Genomic DNA, 20,994 nt, shown 5'->3' with positions numbered 1-20,994 from the left:
TGGGAGCGCTGAAAGCGAAGCGTCTCCTTCCTTGGAACGCGGCCGCTCGCAAACGCGCCGGGAAGTACGGGTGTCCACCCGCCCCGCGGAACCGATTCGCGCACGTTCTGGCACGAATGTGTATTTGTGTTTGTTTTTATTTTTATTTTGTGGTGGAGAGAACGTTCTTCTCTGCACGTACTGGCACGACCGTGCGTTTGTGTTTGTGGAAAGGGCGTTTTGCCCTACAGAAGCTGGAGGGCTGGCTAGGCTCTTGATAAACCAATCATGTGAACATTGTAACATGATTGGAAGCTACGAAATGTGGGCCGGGCCTTTAGGGCTTTAAAACCGGGCCCCGGAGCTGGAAGCGGGGTTCTGGGCTAAGGTGAGATGCAACGCATCTTCGGCAACGCCGAGTAGGGGCCTCCCCTAGTGTTAGCCAGTTCCACCTTTTTGTTGTGTTGTCTTTTTGCCGTTTAATATCTCTCTAGTGCCTTAACTTGTAACTTGTGTATGCATTGTAAATATATGTATATAAACCTTTAAGTTTCCCTTGATCCCTGCATCTCTACTCATCGAGAGACCGTCACTGACGGGGCACCCCTGGTGCGAAGAGCTTCAGTCTTCGAGTTACCAACCGTCTCTGGCGGTGCACCCCTGGTGCAAAGAAGAAGAAGAAGAACCTGAAACTTTACTCTGACGTTGTGACTTTGTACGTTAGCAGCAGCAAGAGCCCGTATCGGCCTGACCCTGGGTACAGAAGAAGAGGGTGTATGCTTCGGCTGTGCGGTCGTCACGTGGGTGCTACAAGCGGCCTGCCCGCTGCTGCAGGATAACTGACACCACCAAGCAACCCAGCGTATACTCCACACCAGAATCGGTAAGCACGCGGTTTGTACACGGCTTCATTCGTGCGCTTCGAGTAAGCGTCTGAGTGGCTGCAAGTTGCTGTCATCATCGTCGCAGCCTTCCTCACACTACGCGGACGGATGAGTGACTTTTGATGAGAGCTAATGTGGTATCGTCGAGGATAGTGAAAAGATAAGTGTATCGCAAACACAAGTGGGGAATTGTCTCTTTTGTGTTGTAAGATTTTCAGCGCAATCTTATTCGAATATTTATGATGTTAGCAATTTTCCCATTGCAGAATATTCTGAAAGTAGTGAAGGAATCCCTTAGGCTCCCTGCAACATTCTTACCACAGCTTCAGGATTAGATGATGTGGCAGAGTGCCTTTCAGGACCGACGAGAGACGTCGGCATATCCTTTCCAGAACCCCCAACATTGCACATAGTGTATATTGCCGCCCTATCCCTATCCTTTCTTACTATCGCACCCGCCTGTGTACTGTGCGAAGTCAGTGCGCATTAAAGAACCCCAGGTGGTCGAAATCTATGGAGCCCTTCACTTCCTACGGTGTCCGTCATAGCCTGAGTCGACTTTAAGCCTCCATAAACCTCAACCTAAACCTACTCTGACTTTTTTTTGGCCCCACCGCGGTGGCTCAGAGCTCATGGCGCTCGGCTACTGTCCCGAAGGACGCGGGTTCCATTCCGGCCGCGGCGGCGGAATTTCGATGGAGGCGAAATTCTAGAAGCCCGTGTAATGTGCGATGTCAGTGCACGTTAAAGAACCCCAGGTGGTCGAAATTTCCGGAGTCCTTCACTACGGCGTCCCTCATAGCCTGAGTTGCCCTGGGACGTTAAGTCCCAATAAACCAATCTCCGGCACAGTGAGGATAACGAAGAAAAGTTTCCCCTTGAAGACTCTTCGTAGCATGCAGCTCTTGTCTTCACATACCATGTTGGGAACCTTGTTTGCAGCAAGAACTGTTAAACGGACGATTCCGTGGCATAGACAGCCAACATAAGGTCATGTGATGCCAATAACTCACGATAACGTGTCATCACGTGACCAGCGTGAGGCACTTGACCGTGTGCCTGCTGCCGTAGTACTGGTAGCGAAGGTTGCCACAGTGTTTCAGAGCGCAGCTCTTTCGCGCAAGCTCATGCGTTTCGAGGCGTCGCCGTTGTCCCTCGTAACCAGCTCAGCCTAGCTGTGCGCGTTCCTGGCGCCATTTCTCCCGAACGCCCAAGCCGAAACGCATAGCCGGCGCCGTCCGCCACTACGAAAAATCTACGAGCTGCAGCCTTGCAAAACGCACCCGGTATCGCTTCCCTGGGCAGCTATTGTACCACTTACTGAGGCGCACCAATTTAGGTCTCCCGCATCTCCTTGCGTCTGCGGCGACGAATACAGTGCTCGGGTAATCCTGCACAAAATAGGGACAATCGTTGTCTCCGTACTCACATACTGCTTGCGCGAAACGCTTTCAAAAAAGCAGTCTGCTCCCTGAGTTGATTAGGATCGCAAGCGCAAGCATACAGACTGGTAGCACATACAAACGTCACTGTGAATTTTTAGACTAAAAATAAGGTATACAATCATAAAGTATGCAATTTATATTTGTATGTACCGCCCCGAATTGGCTTGTCGAAAAGCAGCTCCAGCGGTTCTCTTCGTAGCAAACCAACTGCGCTTTAAAAAAGGTACCGGATTCATCAGACAGCGATTGCGTTCGGACGAAAATACGTTTCCATTCAAGCAAGGAAAGCGCTACCGCACTGGTTATCGCGATCTGCTATCAAGCGGACGGGTCGCTCGACTGCACTTTTGCATCCTTATATCAGCCGATGTAACAGGTGGAGTTTTGTCCCTGTTTCGTGCCTGTATTTTCCTGCGTTTATTATCTTTCGCTTGCCTTCTCTCGCCCAGTCTGGGTGCCCTTCTTGGAAGCCAAAGCGTTTCAAGATCGCCTCTGCACCATCCAGCAGCCGCCTTGAGAAGCCACATGCGCACAGAGAAGCAAAACCTAGAAAAGGTGAGGATCCAAGGGGTCGCTGTCGGGTCACCAACACACTATGAGATGGCGCGAACTCTGTCTGTCCGCATTTGTAAATACACATTAGACGGGTGAAGTCATGGATACCTCAAATGAGCGTGCGAAGTGCGACGACGACGCAAGTTTATCATGAGGCGTGGCAGCTTCTAGCCTTACCGTTGCTAATCCTGAATTGCAGGGTTTGGTGCTGTGTCCCACCTCCAACAGTCGCTGAAGCCAAGCGAAGCAGTTACTGAATTCAGAGCAGTTGCTTCGAATTTTTAGCTATGGAAAGAAAAATGATAGATGTAACTTGCAGACCGCAAGCGGGCGGAGTGGGTGAGGGAATAAACGCGGTTAATGACATCATAGTCGAAATAAAGAGCAGGAAATGGGCTTGCCCCGGGAATGTAATGCGAAGGCATGACAACCGCAACTCCTTAAAGGTAGCGGAGTCGATTCCTAGAGAAGGCAAGCGTACGTAGCAGGGGGCAGTAGAAAGTTAGCTGGGCAGATGAGATTAAGAAGTTTGCTGGGACATGGCAGGTGCAGCTGGCAAAGGACGGGGTTAATTAATTGGAGAGACGTTGGAGATGCCTTTGCCCTTCAGTGGGTGTATTCAGGCCACTGATGAGTTATTGAACATCACCGAGAGAGATACTAAGATGGCTACATGCATTCATTCGGTTTCACAGCCCCTGGCTTCTTCCGTGTCGGCTGAACTGAACAGGGCATTCTTTCGGCGCAGACTGCTTGTTGGCTACTCTGCACGACCTGCTAATGGTCACCGCCAGCGGTGCTCTCTTGTTTCGCCAAGGGCTTACCCGTCAAAGCCCCCGTAAGTGATACCCATGTTGTTTGTTTTTACTTTCCAGGTGAATTTCAGTGGCACAGCACTCGGACAGCCATAAGGCAAGCGAGCGCAGAGGGCGTCGTCACACACGTGAGTGCTGAATTTGTTTTAACTGATTGGTTGGGCCCTTTCTTCTACCTTGGGGAAACGAAATCCTCCGGAGAACCTTACTGCCTGACTAGTGTCCCTGTTCTTGTTCGAACTATCGCGACGTGTTTCGACTCAATTTGGAAGCTATCTGCCTTCTCGCCACCTATATAGCCTTTTCCGAGTAGGCCAATGTGTCGGTGCAGTTTAAAACCGGGCTACTATTCTTTATTCCACTTTTGAGTTACGCGCTATAAGTTTCCCCGGCTACTGGCGTGACCACAGTTGACCACCACCTTTTAGTGGCTCCCTCCACTGGTTCCAGTGGTCCGATTTGCCGCCCGCGCCCAGAGAAAAATTGCCAGAAGAGACTCACTCGCTAAAATAATTCTAAGGTGAAAGCCTTTCTTGGCTCATGAGTGGCGTTCGTCCGGCAAGACAGATCCGTAGCTAGCCAATCCAACACTAGCCGCATAGCAATCCAACTGGCTAAACAGTCCTTTCTCGGCTCATCGGTGGCGTCCGCAAAAGTAAAAACAAATAAAAACAACAAAAAAAATAAATTTGTAAGAAAAAAATTAAATATAGTACAAAACACAAATTAAAATAAAAAGCGACCAACAAAAATTGAGGGAGAAAGAGATGGTTTATGGTTTGAGGGCGACTGAAGCTATGAGGTGCTGAACTTCAGAAAGCGGCTCAGGCCTTGAGGGACGCCGTAGGGAAGGGCTCCGGTTATTTCGTCCAGCTGGGGTTCTAAAACATGCGCTGACATCGCACATTACTTGGTAGAGGGAGAAAGAGAGGACAGGGAAAGGCTTCCGCATTTCCGCTCTTAAGCAGACTTCAGTGCAATCCTGTAATTTTTTGGGATGGGCCATGGTGGCAGACCATGGATTGTTGCACCACCATTACAAGATTTGCGTGTCACTATGAGGCATTGCATTTCGCGATTCATTAGGTTCAAATGGGTGAAAATTGGCGCTTCAGATGTAGCTGTGGCTTATTCTTCTCAGTTGACGGCAAAAATTTTTGTTCTTACACAAATTATTCCTTCGTTGTCGCAACATTCGCTATGCCTGCATTCCAGGTGGCTCTGGATGTCGCGGCGCTTTCCTGATGGCTTCGGACAGCATCGCATCGACACTGCATCGGTAAGTGGCCAATCTGCATTAAGAAGATCTTCTTGTTGGGCGAAAGGTGCATACTGTTGTAGGTACCAACTCGCCCAACAAGAAGTTCTTCTTAACTACCTGTCTAGTTTGCGCTCTTTCAGTCTCCCTCGTGTTTTTTTTCATGTGTGTTTCTTTTGTGTGCGCAATTCGTAGCTACAACAATCTGCATTCCTTGTAGCGCTTGCGTGAAAAACTTGACATCACAGCGGCGACCCGCATTAGAACAATGCCAAAGCAAAACGCCCACATACTATATCGACGTCCGTAGCAATTTTGACATCTAAGCGTAGTTTTTCGTGTTTTTTAGCATTTAATTAACTAACTACATCTCATCAACAATTTTTCGCACCTACGCCTGCGTTGTGTCTCCTCGTTGGCTTTGGTCCTGTTTTTTTTTTCGCGTTGCCATGTATGAATCCTCACCAACTGGCCCGATGCTCTGTTCTGATTATTTCCCACAGCCATATCTTATAACACACTGTATGTCACAACAACCCCACCTGGTCGAGGTTTCCGGAGCCCTTCACTACGGCGGCCTTCATAGCAGGAGTCTCTTTGGGACTTTAAAACCCCCGGTATACCACAAACATAACTTCTCCAATTATTCCGTTGGTGGCTCAAACTCGGCAGACGCGGCTCACGGGTAGTAACCCGCCTTTCCTTTTGATATCTCTGCTCAGAGTGAATTTCCCATTTGATCAATAATCGTAGCGTCACAGTGTACCCTACAAGGCTTGTGCTTCAAATGCTTAAGTTTGATCAAAGGGTTCAACACTTTACGACTCAACGAGGTGGGAAGGGAACAGGCGTGTAAGGTCAAGAAGCTACCGCAGATATTCACCCTTATAGCAAGAAAGCTGATAAAAGAACACGGTGAAATGCGTTTGGTAGGTACTCGCGGAGTTTGTTCGTGAAAAACTTTGAAATCACTGCGGCGACCCGCATTGGACCAATGCTAAAGCAAAACGTACAGATACTGTATCGACGTCCGTGGCTATCGTGACGTCCGTGTACTGTAATGACGTCCATAGCTATTTTGACTTCTAAGTGTATTTTTTCGCATTTAATTCATTTATTACACCTCAGCAACTGAATTTTTCCCACTGCAACATTTTATCACACACTATCTGTCACAGTTACATTCGGGGAAAATTCGCGGGCACTTTTTGCTGACGCGACAGAGCCATATAATACTCTCGCATTAAAAACTAAGCGTTTCCAACGTACAGCAGACACTGAACAATGTCCCGCATGTGGCGATACCATTTCTTTAGCGTAGCCTTCGGATGGGGTCTGCCTCGTTCGATGAACGTTAGTGGGAAAGTCCGCATCTTCTCCAGCGACTGCGGCAGAAAAGCGGATTGTGGCAAAAGTTGAATTTGTAGCGAAGTCTTCTGTTGGTGTAAGCAGGACTGCGGCAGATTACGCGAAGCGGAAGTTATTTGCGTTCGCGGGCAGTCGTATCCAATCGGCGTTCACGCGTATGGTTTCAACGTTGTGTAGCGGGTCTGCAAAGGCCAATTTCATTGGCCCGGTGGTTCCCAGGGTTCCCGTTTATAAGTCATTTCTGGCACTTCGAAATGGCCGCCCTTTTTTTGAGTTATGGGTCGGAAAAAATCCAACTCTGTTAGGTTTCTGGCACACACACTCCTATTGCAAACGTCGTCTCTTGTTTTCGAAGAGTCTCGAACATATTTGTGGCAGATGGCCCAAATATTAATTTTTTCAAAACATCGTCGCCGTGTCCTAGTGGTTACAGTAACCACATAGTATGAGGGAAGAGTGGTGTTTCGCTAACAATTGTCTCCCGGTGCTAGTCTGGAGCTCACCTCCAGTAAATTTCCACAGGTTCTCTTTCCTTTCCTTTGCACCAGAGGTGCCCCGCCAGAGACGGTTGGTTTAACTCTCAAGACTGAAGCTTATTTCTTCGCACCAGGGGTGCCCCGTCAGAGACGGTCTCTCGATGAGTTCACACGCAGGGATGAAAAAGGCAATAACTGAAGATTTATATATAAATATTTGCATTAGATACAAGTTCAGGTACTCGAGACATATTAGACGGCACAAAGATGTACAGCTATTTACATTGCATACAAGTTCAGGCACTAGAGACAAATTAAACAGCAAAGGACAAACAACAAAAAGGTGGATCTGGCTAATACTAGGGGAGGCCCCTACTCGGCGTTGCCGAAGATGCCTAGCATCTCACCTTAGCGCAGAACCCCGCTTCCAGCTCCGGGGCCCGGTTTTAAAGCCCTAAAGGCCCGGCCCACATTTCGTGGCTTCCAATCATGTTACAATGTTCACATTAATGGTTTAGGGAGAGCCTGACCAGCCCTCCAGCTCCCGTAAGGTGAAGAACCCTCTCCACCACAAAATAAAAACAAACACAAATACACATTCGTGCCAGCACGTGCGCGAATCGGTACCGCGGGGCGGGGGGACACCCGAATTTCCCGGCGCGTTCGCAAGCGGCCACGTTCCGAGAAAGGAGACGCTCCGCTTTGAGCGCCCCCAGCCGCGTTCCAATTACCCCGCGTACACTACCGACCCTTTACACGCCCCCCCCCCCCCCCCCAAGATTCTACAAAGGGCTCAAATGCCACTTTTAGAATTATAAAAAGAAGAGATCGGTACGGGTCACAAAACCACCCTGTGGGTGACATACCGCAGCTACACAAGTACTGGCAGCGACAAAACCAAAAGCAAAATAATGCACACGCGCACCAACACATTACAGAAAATGCTTACGGGCACCAAGAAAAGCAAATTGCACACTAAAATACACCCAGTGGCATGCCTGCCGTGCGCCGTAACACAGCGTCCAAGTTGGTGGGTTGCACCCAGTTCACCACCACCAAGTAGACACCCTCGTCCTGCTCGCGAACGAGCACACGCACACACACAGACACTCGCAACTTGAGCGTTCAGTAGCACTCGCACGACGTCCGTAAGTGGCCACGTGAGCCTCCTTAGTCGCACCGAGCGTCCTTGTGTGCGTTCGAGCCACTACGCGTCTCAACACAATTAACGCCTAACTGCCACTCGGCTCATTAGGCTGGTGCCACAGCAGGGCAAGAATTCAAAAATTGCTGCCCTTCAGGATCGAAAACAACGTCCTGATCCTCGATAAGTCCAAACCTTTGACCCCACGACGCACCTGAGGGCCCGCTCTCTCTGGCGCGCCGGTACGAGCCGCGCGCTGCATAAGGAGCATAGCCCCTGCCCTGTCTAACCTTACCACTGACGCCGGTTTTGCTACTCTTGATCTGGAATACTGCAGCACGGAACGTACTTCTCCACGCAGCGACTTTCAATTTGAAAGCCACGCCCCTGCCTTCTGTTGCTTCGCCTCGCTTGGAGCCATTTGCCCCGTTCCTGCACGAGCATGCAATGAAATTTACGCTCCCTGTATTATAGGCGCTTGCCGATTTCGTGGCATCATATAACTCTGAGGCTACCTGCGCTCTTTCGCAGCCACTTAATCCTAATTTGCCTTGTGGGAAGTCGCCACGAATTTCCCTGTCCTCAAATGAAAGGACTTTGCCATCAATAGTGCTACGTGGCGCTTCATGCCACATGCCTGGCACAGTGTGCCGTTGCGGCAACGTTTGACCTCCTCCTATCCCTAGCTCGCCAGTCTGACGTCTGTCGTCGCTGGTCGTTTCACGCTGAACCGACTGCTCTTTTTCGCAGCCCGCTTGAGACCGCGTTTTTGGAATTAGAGTGATTTCCAACAATCCTGAACTCGCGTCCGCGTCCCTGGTGTCATTTGGGGTAGAGCTAACTTGCGCAGCTGGATCGTCGGAGTGCGCGTTCACCGCCTCTAACACCGCGACGCTGCGTTCCGTCAGGATACTTTCTTCACGAGAGATTCCAGTTTCGCGGAAAGCTGGCTCTCTTTTTACTTCTCTCTGGCTGTTTTCTTTTCCTGTGCTTGACAGGCATATGCCTTTGCCTTCCAGCACTGGCGACCTCTCTGCTCGGGACTCGGAGCCGTTCTCCCTGGCTAGTTGGCTAGCTCTCCTAGACTCCTTGATCTTAGAAATCTCGAGCTCTACCTGCTGGCGTCTGGCTTCGATTACCTTCAAGACATACTTAACCTCCTGAGGTTCTTCCTCACGAAGCAGCGCCTTTCCGCCATTCACTTTCGCGAGTTGAGCCTGAAGGTCCGCTAAGCGCGCCTTCGCTAACTCAACCTGGTACCTCACATCGAGTGAGGGCCGGCATGGATAGCCCTCCATACCGCCGTCTGTACTCCTCAACTGTCCTACCGGCTCGAACACAGGGACGTGAACAATGCGACCAAGGAAACTCACGGTTTCGATACGTCGATCCGCATTGCCAGCTCCTTGGCGTCGCAGTCCACCGCCACTTTCACCGGACGCTGCGATGAACTGCCGTACGCCGCTGGTCCTGTGCCCACTGTCGTCACTTGCTGCGACCCGCCGGTGACCGTCGAGTTGTCGACGCGTTTTTATCCTTGACCGGACGCAGTCTCGCGTCGCTGTACTACTGCCGTGGTCCTTGCGTCCTTGCCGCCGTCTCTCCGCAGGTCCTTTCTCGAACGCTGCTGTCGCCTGACCGTCGCCTTTCTCCCTGCCCTCAGTCTTCCTGCGTTCAATCTTCTAGATGCGCCGTCTTCCGATGGCCGCAGGATCCTGTCGACTGCGCCAGTAAATTTCCACAGGTTCTCTTTCCTTTCCTTTGCACCAGAGGTGCCCCGCCAGAGACGGTTGGTTTAACTCTCAAGACTGAAGCTTATTTCTTCGCACCAGGGGTGCCCGGTCAGAGACGGTCTCTCGATGAGTTCACACGCAGGGATGAAAAAGGCAATAACTGAAGATTTATATACAAATATTTGTATGAGATACAAGTTCAGGTACTCGAGACATATTAAACGGCACAAAGATGTACAGCTATTTACATTGCATACAAGTTCAGGCACTAGAGACAAATTAAACAGCAAAGGACAAACAACAAAAAGGTGGATCTGCCTAATACTAGGGGAGGCCCCTACTCGGCGTTGCCGAAGATGCCTAGCATCTCACCTTAGCGCAGAACCCCGCTTCCAGCTCCGGGGCCCGGTTTTAAAGCCCTAAAGGCCCGGCCCACATTTCGTGGCTTCCAATCATGTTACAATGTTCACATGATTGGTTTAGGGAGAGCCTGACCAGCGCTCCAGCTCCCGTAAGGTGAAGAACCCTCTCCACCACAAAATAAAAACAAACACAAATACACATTCGTGCCAGCACGTGCGCGAATCGGTACCGCGGGGCGGGGGGACACCCGAATTTCCCGGCGCGTTCGCAAGCGGCCGCGTTCCGAGAAAGGAGACGCTCCGCTTTGAGCGCCCCCAGCCGCGTTCCAATGACCCCGCGTACACTACCGACCCTTTACACCTCCAATGGTTAGAACGGTTCACCCTGACCCTGACAAGCGCTCCCAACACATGGCGCGTGGCGCTGAACGGCGAAAATCACTGAGGTTATTTTGAAGTCTCTGTACATCCCATTGCTTTCCCATTGCCTTCGAAATAGTTGCTTTGACCGCACCGACCATTTCTAGGCCAGATTTTGCAGCTAGAAGGAAGACTCCACAATGGTAATGACCATGTTCGGCACTCTAGCTTTTTTGAAGTGGAAGGCTTAAAGTATCTCCTAGCGGACATCAGATGGCGCTGCTTTGGGTAGGGTGCCTCGATGCCAGCGCCGCTGGCATCGAGGCACCCTATGTGTGAGGGGAAAGCTGGGTATGCGCTTCGGGAAAAGGGTTGTTTGAGCCCCACCTCTGCCACACCATACAACGTTACTTAAACATGCTGCTCTAAAGTAACGTAATTCTCATAATTATTTCACTTTTAATGTTTTTGGAAAGAACACCTATTCATATGATTCAATAACTTATCTAGAATCGCATTTTGAAGTGTCATATCGGCGCATTCCCTTCTTTGTCATTGTTACTTCGTGGGCACTCTGATTTTCTGCCCTCAAACAAGATATTCCAACTTCAGAGTCCACTTACGTGGGCTTTTCGAGCCGTTTGGGTTTTCCTCCTTGTTTTGTTGTATCTTCTATGCGCTGCAGCTTTGCAGGATGTCCATTTGACCTTCTACACAGCGAGTTCAAAAACAAGAATGACTACGTTGCTTGTTTTGAAAGGGTTTCTTTTTTTAATCGTTCATGCTTCGCGCACACTTCTGACCTCTGCACATCAGACTGCAGAGCCTGCAATATTATGTTATACATAGCGAAATTAGTCTCTAACCACTGCCTTCCGGAATCTCGTCTTTGTCTCCTCCAGTCTGGGTGTCTTCTTTGGAAGCCAATCGTGGCCCAGTGTAAGATTCACTCCGAATCTTATTGGAGGATCCCACTCTGGCTTCGTCACGGCAGCGTCGCAACAGCGCAGCGCCACGGTTTCCACCTCCGCCTGTGCATGCACTGGCAACTTCGAGACAGCCGCGGTGCACAGGGTAAGGGGACGGCTCTGCTCGTGACTGAAGAAATTCAGGGGGCACTTTGCCTCCCTAAAGTGCTGCAAGGCGAAAGCGTTTCCTGGCGCACTGTTTGTTTTTATTTAGTTATTTTTAATTTTCGTTATTTTTGTTTCATTCTTATTTTATTGTTTTTTATTTTTATTTTAATATCTTATTTTTATTTTTTATTTTTGTTTATTTTTCCTTTTCTTGACTTTATTCCTTTTATTTTATTTATGAAACCCATGCATTCACTAGATGCGCCTTTATTCATGCTGAAACTTTGAGCCTTCGTGGCGGAGTGGTAGCGTCTTCGCTTCAAATGCCAAAGGCCCTGGTTCGACTGATTCCCACCCTCGGCGCAGTTTCTTTTTAAGCAGTGACGCCGAAGGGCGGACAAATCTGCCGACACGGCTGCCGACGCGTCTTCTAACGACAGTATGAGGCATTAAAGGCTTTCGCCTTAATACATGCTAAAGTAGGATACAACTTATAAAAACAGCAGTTGCTAACAATGGGCCGCGGTCCGCGGCGTCTTGTATTACTCCGCTGGCGAATCGCAACTGTAAACGAAATCAATTTTTGAATGCTTGACTATATCAAACAATCCACGTATCAAAACGGTAGAGCTCGTAACTTTTTTTCTTGTGCTAAGCTTCTTGTTTACGTAACAAGAAACGTTTCAGCCACAGACTACTTTTTCGTCGTGGAGGAATTCTGCGCGCGGAGGCTGAATGTGGGCGGAGCTTCACTGCAGACTTAAGTTGTATCCGACTTTAGGAGGAAAACTATGTCGTGCTGATGTCCCTCTCTTGGTGCATTATAGCCGCCGATATGAAGGCAAAATGAAACAGACGTAGACACAAGTCGAATGCCACTTTTTCTAACCCAAGTGGAGACAGGTGTGGAATCCCGAAAAGGACAGTTAAGCGGCCCAATATTGTAAATGGACGGTTTCACCGTGGTGCGTTGTAGGCCGGCATTTGCCAATACGTTCCCAATATTTGGCCGATTAGGTCAGCGGCTTGGGAGAGTTGCGTAAGCGAGGCTTCGGCCGAGAACTTTTTCAGCTGCTGAAACTATTTTTCAGCTCGTTTGCTCAATGACTCCACGCTAGGCCTTTCACGTCGCGCACAAAACTAAGCAGGGCATTCACTTCTCGCAGGATGGTGGAGCTTCGGATGGCGAAGGGGCCTCCTACCGCCAACATTAAAAAACCGCCAGCTGTGCTCTCTGGTGTGCCCGAGGTGTGCGCGATGCATCAAAGGGTGGCAAGTGGCGAGTAGACGTACGTATGGCGTTCCAAAATTCAGCAACGCTTAGAGGACGCTGTACACGGCGATAGTTACTGCACGCGTCAGGTAGTCAGTAACACAAAGTAGCGGAGGACATCTCGGACATACTTAGAAGCCTCACAGAGCTTTATACCGCTGCTGTAGCGTCACGTGGTCAGCTGCAGCGTCTCTGATGTGGAGCCTCCACCGCCGCGGCTGACCGCGCGAGCCGGCAGCCCATCTCTCCTCTGCTGTGACGTCATGTTGTCACGGGGTCAGCCGCCGCGCCTCTGATGTGGAGCCTCCACCGCCGCGGCCGACCGCGCGAGCCGGCAGCCCATCTCTCCTCTGCTGTGACGTCATGTTGTCACGTGGTGTCACGTGGTCACGCTAAAGGTCAATGGTAGCTCCACCGCCGCGCTCGACGGGCTGTAGTGTAGCTCTAGTAATATGCTTCGCATAAAGGCAACGCCTTTTACTTCAACTAGCGATAGCGGAGGGCATCTGGTTTCCACAGGCTGTCGGTCGGGTCAAGGCGAGGAGAATCCTGCAGCCGCCTTGTGTCCAATGCCAGCGATGCTCTCTGGTGTGCGGCTGACTGCCTGCAATGGACGTGTGTCGTCAAAGGCCATCGACAAATGCGTACGTATGGCATTCCGATAGCAGCAATGTTTCGCTGATCCAACACATGGCAAGACTTGCAGCATGCGTCAAGATGTCGAAATCAGGAATCAGTAGAGAGTACCTGGGACATATTTCCTGACTCTTGGTTGGAAATTAACGTGCCATAATTGTCAGAGCGGATCTCTGAAAATAATCTCTTTTCGGCATAGCCATCACCCTCTTCGTCTGTCTTCCCTTAAAGCATCTACTGCCAGCTTTTTCTTGAGTCTAAGCGTCACGATTAGTGAAAAAAAACGGTTTCGGTGCGGAGCCCGTGGCTTATAGCGGGCGTATCATTTCCATTGGTGTAGACAGTAGAATTCGCATGCGAGCCAAGTATTAATACAGCAGCCGATGCTGTATGTCCCCTAAAAGTATTTGCCTAGATCAGACAACTTCTCACCTTTTCCGATGCTCCTTTCCAGTACCTGCGTGCATCTGTCCTGAAATACGGTATGCAGTGTGCTGCGGTAGACAGTTACGGACCATTACAGCATTGCCTGCTGTGTCCTTATCAATTTAGTGGGTTTCGTTATCTAATCTTTGCTAACCTGTTCTGAATGCTGCGGGTACGCCTGCAGTGGAGAACCGTGACTGAGGTCCATCATATCCTTTATCCCCAGGGTTCATGTAGCCGTGGTTCGAAGGGTGTCTGCAAAGAGGCCGTCACGTGATGGACCGCGTCGGCGCTGAAGCCCCCCATTTGTGCTCCAAATTCTGCGATGTCTTCCACGTGAGTACGGCGGTGGGCGCAGATTATATGCAGAGGGGCTAGGCCACAACAGTTATTCCACCGTGACTGTGAGGCTCCCACGCTCTCGCAGAGAATGCCCGCAGGTGTACTTCTCAGCGCACGCTGAATACAAACATTGAATTTGGACGGCGATCTCAAAAAGATGATCTGCCTAACAAACACCGGTGACATACATGTTTTTAAGGCATGGAACTGGCTCAGTGGTTATGGCGCTCGGCTGCTGACCCAAAAGGCGCGGGTTCTATCCGTGGCGGTCGAATGCGCTTCTTTCCTGTCATAAGGGTTGAAAATTGGGCGAGTTGGTACGAATTAATACTGGTGTGGCTCCACAGGGACAGGGGCAGAGACAGAGTGACAACAACACAAGCACTTGTGTTGTTGTCACTCTGTCTCTGTCCCTGTGGTGCCACACCAGTATGATTTCCTGTCATCTCTATCGGTTTTGCTGTGAACTTCTTTTTAGCGCACAGCCTATCAAATATGAATTTCGATAGAGACGAAATTCTAGAGGCCCGTGTGCTGTGCGATGTTTGTGCACGTTCACGACCCCGTGCGCAACCCAGGTGGTCGAAATTCCGGAGCCCGTATTTACGTAGTCCCTCATAGCCGGTCGGTTTGGCAAGTTAAACCCCCCCCCCCCCCCCCCCCCCAAACCATAAACCAAATGTTCCAATTCAGTTTGCGCCGTTCCGTTGGTGGCTCAAACACGGCGGGCACGGCTATACTTGAAGACTAGCGATCCCCCTTTCCTTTTGACTACATCTCTGCTGAGTCTGCATTTCCCATTTCGTCAAGAATTCTAGCGTCAAAACTCATCATACAGAGCTTGTTCTTTAAGTGTTTAATAAGATTGAGCAAAGGGGGCAACACTTTATGACTTTCGACGAAGTGGGAAGGGAACAGGTGTCTAAGGGCAAGAAGCTACTGCGTATCTTCACCATTATTGCAAGAAAGCTGAGGAAACATCAGGCTGAAATGGGTTTGTCAGGTACTCATGGAATTTGTTCGCAAAAAGAATTCTCAAATGACTGCGGCGATCCGCATTGGAGCAATGCGAACGAAAAACGTCCTCATACTTGATCGACATCCGAGGCTGTTCTGACGACCATGTACTATATCGACGTGCATAGGTATTTTGACGTCTAAGTGTGTGTTTTCGCTTCTAAATAACTAATTGCACCTCTTGAATCAAATTTTTTTTCACGGCAACATTTTATCGCACACTGTCTGTGACAATCACAAAGATTGCTGTCATGGCGATAATGTTCTTGAGGGGGCTGTCTGGTTTTTTCTCTGCTCGAGTCTGTGCACTCAATATGGCTACATCGGGGCGAGTTTAGTTGAAAAATGTGTGAGGTGCAGCCTCGGAAAACGAACCCATCTTCACATCACTGTGCAGCTAACTGTGCTGCCTGCTAAGGCGCACCAATTTAGCTCTCTCGTATCTGCTTACGTCTGCGGCGACAAATACAGTGCATAGGTAATCCTTCACAAAACAATCATTCTGTCCCCGTAGTCACGTAGTGCTTTGCATGAAACGCTTTTAATATACATCCCGAGTTCAGCATTAACATCGCAAGCATACACGCGGGTAACACAACGACGACAATTTAAATTTTTGGACTAAAAGAAAGGTATGGACTCCTAGAGTATGCAATTTATATTTGTATGTACAGCCCTGAATTGGCTTGACTGAAGCAGCTCAAAGCGGTTCTCTGCGTTTCAAACCAACTGACCTTTTAAATGAGGTACCGGATTCACCACGTAGCGATTGCGTTCGAATCCAAACAGCGCGTTCATTCAAGCAAGAAAAGCGCCAGTGCGATATTCGGGCTAGACATTGTGGGGTTGAACATAGGGGGGAAAAATCCGTTCTCCCCGTTTAACCGCGGCCGACACAGTTCAAAGCCGCGCGGACCCCACCCAGTGGTCGCGAGCGCTACCGAGCGCACGCCGACCACGGCGGGCCGTGCTCTGCGGGAAAAAAGGAACGACACACTGGCTGACACAAACAAGGCATTTATTGCTATAACAACAATAACGCCAGTTAGCAACAAAATACACTGAGGAATCGAGGAAGTCCGACTCACCAGCACGGTTACGAGCGAACGTTCGCCCGCGGTAGGGCAAAGGGAAAGCTCCGATGTCGGACGGGACGAGCTGAGGGGAATACGTTTCCACACGAGGCCGCCCGCCGACGAAGAGCGAAGCTGCGAGCCAAACGTCCGGTCGCTTCCAAGGAGGATATATAAAACTTGCTGGAGTGGAGGGGGCGCTTGTCAAGTGAAGCCGGCCGCCGCCATCTTGCCAGTGGCAGAAAGCGCGCTTGACGCCGGCTCGCGCTGCTGCTATGGCGCGCTGTTTGAGTGCAAGCTGACGCGACGGGCATGCAAACACCAACGGTTTGATAATGGTTGCCTCTTGCGTTGCCTACGGTTGTGCAAACAGGCTGAAGAAGGGTTGTGGCCTCACATTCCACCTGTAAGTACACGAAAACGTGTTCAATTGAGCCCTACGCGCGCGTTGTCGAGCGGCGCAAACTGATGTGGTAGATGTGTGCAACAAATAATAGTGCCTAAATTACTGGCAGGTTTCCAAAAGATCCCGAGCTGCGGAGCCTGTGGGAGCGGGCCGTTCGCCGTGAAAGATGGCATGCAAAAGATGGAGATCGCCTGTGCTCCGTACACTTCGCGCCCGAGTGCTTTGACCGCACCGGACAGACGACGCGGCTGCGCGCGGGAAGTGTGCCTTCTGTGTTTCCTGCTTTTCCGCAGCACCTACAGAAGCCCGTGAGTATTACTGGAGAATGTTAAACCATGACACGCTAGGCAGAATTATTCGCCTTTCTCACGTGAGAAGTGTTCGTGGCATCAATACGGCTGCCGAAGTCGAGATTCGACGAAGGTTCTTGTCGGATAGTGGATGGAAGCAAATGGAGGGAAACGTCTGAGCTTCTTGTCGCTAGTGGTTTTTTTTTTTAGTATCGTGCTGAAAAATTGTGTTCGCGGAAAAAAGGAGTGCCGTGCGCGCTATTTTTTGCTTCGTTGTTGAAAAGAAGTTATTGTGATTGCGTGGTAACAGTTATTGTGATTGCGTGGTCATATGGAGGCGCCCTTCACCCTTCTGTAAAATCGTCTTATGAAGCACTAAGTTCATGGTAAGAAATGAAACCCATTTGCTTTCGCAGCTACACTTTTCTCTTACTTGAGACTGAACAAAAATATGTGGTGTCCATTTCAGGTAAAAAGGAAGCGTTCAGAGCGCAAGCATCAAGACTGCGAAATGCCTGAAGTTGGAGAGCCATCAACTGCGTTTTCGCCGAGCAAACAATGGTACAAGGACAAAGTCAGTGCCTCTGAAGAAGAGATAACACAGTTGAAGAAGAAAATTAAGATGTTGCAGCAAACGAAGCGAAGGCTTGCGAAGAGAAATGAGACAGCACAAGAAATCATAAAAGAAATCAGAGAACGAAAACTCCTGTCCGAGGAAGGCTCGCACGTGTTTGCATCTACGTTTTCAGTGACATTCAACAACTTCTGTGCAGGGCAAGCAACGAACAAAAGGGCAAGTACCCACCTGAGCTCCGTGCGTTCGCGCTGACATTACATTTTTATTCTCCAGCCGCATACGAGTACGTCCGATCCTAATTCAATGGTGCCCTTCCGTCACAGCGAACACTTCGGGATTGGTATCGATCAATCCACGGAGCTCCTGGGTTCACGAGTGAGGCATTTTGTTTCCTCGAAAAGTTGCTCAAGCTGCCACAATTCAAGTGCTCAAGCTGCCACTATTCAAGGGTGCCAGCGCAACATCAAAGTTTATTAGAATTTTCGATCACTTGTTCGACATCATGAACTCCAGGAACCGATTAGCAAGGTCTTATAAGGCACCTCTTCGTAAGCAGAATGAATCCTGCTGGAAGCAATTCTTTTTGGAGACGCGGGCGTACATAAACGGGCTGAGAGATCCGGCAGGACGTCCAGTTAAAGAAGGACTGAAAAAAAACTGGATTTGTTGGCTTTTTGATATGCATGGCAAGCACCGAAAGAATGTTCGACGAGCTTGTCGGCCAGGATCAGCTGAAATACTTGCTGACCCACAAACTCAGTCAAGATCACGCCGAGAACTTCTTCGGGTCCATACGTGGACGAGGGGGACATAGCAACAATCCAACAGCTGCGCAGTTCATGGCTGCATACAAGCGTCTGTTGGTTCAGACGGAAGTGACGTCTTCCAATTCTGGAAACTGCTCCCAAGACATCGTCTCCATCTTGAATTCAACCACTACTGTAGCCATGGTAGATGCAAAAAGCACGGTCACTGACATGCGCAGGTCATCAGTCCTGCAGCCCGATGACCACGACTACACACATCGCATTGACTGGCCCGAAAGTCTTTCTGCTTTTGTCGGTGCCGTGGTGCCATATATAGCAGGCTTCATTGTGCGAAAAGTTAGTGCAACGACAACATGCGATCAGTGCATCACAGCCCTGCACTCTGATGCGCTTTCGCCTTTAATTAAGCAGAAGAGCCGGGGTGGACTTGTTTCGCCGTCGCAAGACGTCATTGGCCTGTGTGAAGCAGTTGAGAAGGGGCTGCGACGGCTGCAGGCTGAATGTGATGCCATTACAACGGTGCTGGCAAGGGCAAAACACCTTATCTTGGAAGTCCTGGGTGTGTCCTCAGAGAAAAAGTGGTTCCAGAAACTGGAGGAGCACATCCTTGACTTCGATCCGCTTGACAATCATATCTACAATTTGTGCAAAAAAATCGATGAAGAGTACGTGAAAGTGAGGATACACCACATGACAAAGGAACGAAATCGGGAATTGATCAAGAATAAAGTCAGACCAGTTCTGTCAAGGGTGATTATCTTCAATCACCAGTAGGTTGCCTCTCACCATTATTTTTACTGTGCGTCTGATTATTAAGCTTTTTTTCCTTAATATTTGTTCAGGTTAACTGCTTTCTACATGCCAGTTGGCTGCTGATGGATGAAAAATAAACGTTTACAACCCCAACCGCTTGCTTTCATTGTTTTGTAAACGCGAGCAACTTCATAGGCAGCGCGAAGAAGCACGAGCGCGGTTCCGCACTGCTGCTTTTTGCCACTGGCAAGATGGCCGCCAAGGCTTCACTCTCCCGCATAGGCGCGTATAGGCGGCTTCCACTCCAGCAAGTTTTATATATCCTCCTTGGTCGCTTCCCGGTCCCGGGGAGAAGAGAGCGAGCCTTCCCTCGCGCGCGAGCGGCAAAACACGCCATCCGTGGCGCTGCTGTCGCTGCGACGCGAGCGCCCTCCCCTGTTAGCTAGAGTAACCAAACTGAGAAGGGTGCGTTGCGGAGGAGCTAACTACAGGAAACTAGTGCGCTGAGGGAAAGCGAACGCAAGGGACGAAGGCGTCCCCACAACATGCCACCAATTATTATTTCGGTCTGGTGGGCGCACACCGGTGCCTTAACTTTATTTTTGCAACCTTGTATGAGCCGATTAATAAGCGGAGTTATATCTAACCGATCTCTTTCTGCGCTTATTATCTTTCGCATGTCTCCTCTCACCAGACTGGGTGCCTTTCTCGGAAGCCAAACCGTAGCCAGATCGCCGCCGCACCGTCCAGCAGCCGCCTGGCGAAGTCACCTACGCACCAAGGAACAAGCCCATAAAAAGGTGAGGGTGAAGGGGTCGCTTCCGTGTCACTCACACACCGCGAGGTTGGGCGAATTCTGTCTGTCTGCATTTGTAAATGCACGCAATGCGGGCGAAGTCATGCGTTCCTCAAGTGAGTGTGCGAAGTGCGAATGCGACACAAGTTTATCATGAGGCGTGGCCTTCTGGTTGCCAATCCTCGATTGCAGGGATTGATGCTGTGTCCCACTTCAAACAGTCACTGAATTTCGAGCTATGGAAAGAAAAATCGTAGGTCGCAAGGGGCCGGAGTGGGTGAGGGAACAAACGCGGGGGTTAATGACGCCCTAGTCGAAATCAAGAAGGAAAAATGGGCATGGGCAGGGCATGTAATGCGAAGGCAAGACAACCGCAAATGCTTAAGGGTAACGGAGTGGGTTCCAAGAGAAGGCAAGCGTAGCACGGGGCGCAAGAAAGTTAAGAGGGCAGATGAGATAAAGAAATTTGCGGTGATAGGGTGGTCGCCACTGGCAAAAGACGGATTTAATTGGAGAAACATAGGAGAGGAGGCCTTTGCCTTGCAGTGGGTGTAGTCAGGCTGATGATGATGATGTTATTGAATATAGCCAAGAGAGAAACTAAAATGCCCCCATGCATTCAATCGTTTTCATGGCCCTTAGCTTCTTCCGTATCGGCTGAACTGAACCGGGGATTCTTTTACTGCAGACTGCCTGGCAACGACTCTTCACGACCTGCTTGTGGTCGCCGCCAGCGGTGCTCTCTGGTTTCAGCGAGGACTTACCCGCCAAACACCTCGGTAAGCTGGTACCCACGATGCGACTGCTCTCCAGGTGCATTTCAGTGGCATAGCACTTCGCAGCGATAAGGCAAGCGTCGAAGAGATCGCTGCACGAGTCAGTGCCAAATTCGTTTTAACTGATTCCTTGGGACCTTTCTGCTGCCTTAGGGGAACTAAATCCTCTAGAGAGCCTTACTGGTTGACTTGTGACCCTATTCGGGTTCGAGCTCTTCTCTCGCCGTGTTTCGACTCAATTCGGAAGGTCTCTGCCGTCTTCCCACCTATCGCCTTTTCCGAGTAGACCACAATGGCGCCACCTTCCGCTTGTTCCACTGGAACGATTTGCTTTGCTCTCAGAGAAAATTGCCTAAACGGACTCATTCGCTACAAGACTTTCAAGGCGAAAACCTTTCTTGGCTCAA

The 20,994-nt window shown here is 50.0% G+C and overlaps 1 protein-coding gene and 1 pseudogene across 2 annotated transcripts in view; both read left to right on the top strand.

The window, feature by feature from the left end:
- The window catches only part of LOC149348499 (THAP domain-containing protein 2-like), a 35,229-nt pseudogene extending 17,435 nt beyond the window's left edge, over nucleotides 1-17,794 (top strand). Inside the window, exons 3-12 of the transcript XR_016282583.1 lie at nucleotides 704-862; nucleotides 2,758-2,863; nucleotides 3,739-3,806; nucleotides 4,894-4,957; nucleotides 11,282-11,453; nucleotides 12,622-12,744; nucleotides 13,248-13,372; nucleotides 14,017-14,126; nucleotides 16,738-16,936; nucleotides 17,388-17,794. The product of XR_016282583.1 is annotated as a THAP domain-containing protein 2-like (transcript). The remainder of the gene's footprint in view (nucleotides 1-703; nucleotides 863-2,757; nucleotides 2,864-3,738; nucleotides 3,807-4,893; nucleotides 4,958-11,281; nucleotides 11,454-12,621; nucleotides 12,745-13,247; nucleotides 13,373-14,016; nucleotides 14,127-16,737; nucleotides 16,937-17,387) is intronic.
- A 521-nt stretch (nucleotides 17,795-18,315) lies between these two features.
- LOC149348498 (uncharacterized) lies at nucleotides 18,316-19,193 on the top strand. Its single transcript, XM_089585846.1, has one exon. The coding sequence runs from the start codon at nucleotides 18,335-18,337 to the stop codon at nucleotides 19,034-19,036; it is 702 nt and encodes a 233-aa protein (XP_089441972.1). The 5' UTR covers nucleotides 18,316-18,334; the 3' UTR covers nucleotides 19,037-19,193.
- The last annotated feature ends 1,801 nt before the right edge of the window (nucleotides 19,194-20,994 follow it).

The sequence above is a fragment of the Amblyomma mixtum genome, chromosome 4 (genome assembly GCF_055824585.1).
Source record: "Amblyomma mixtum isolate Tamu chromosome 4, ASM5582458v1, whole genome shotgun sequence".
Taxonomy (NCBI): Eukaryota; Metazoa; Arthropoda; class Arachnida; order Ixodida; family Ixodidae; genus Amblyomma; species Amblyomma mixtum.
The sequence above is the reverse complement of the archived record's forward strand: the minus strand, read 5'-3'. Positions and strand labels throughout refer to the sequence as shown.

Excerpts from the sequence above, each read along its gene's own strand:
- LOC149348498 (XM_089585846.1), top strand. The coding sequence starts at position 18,335 with ATGGCTGCATACAAGCGTCTGTTGGTTCAGACGGAAGTGACGTCTTCC.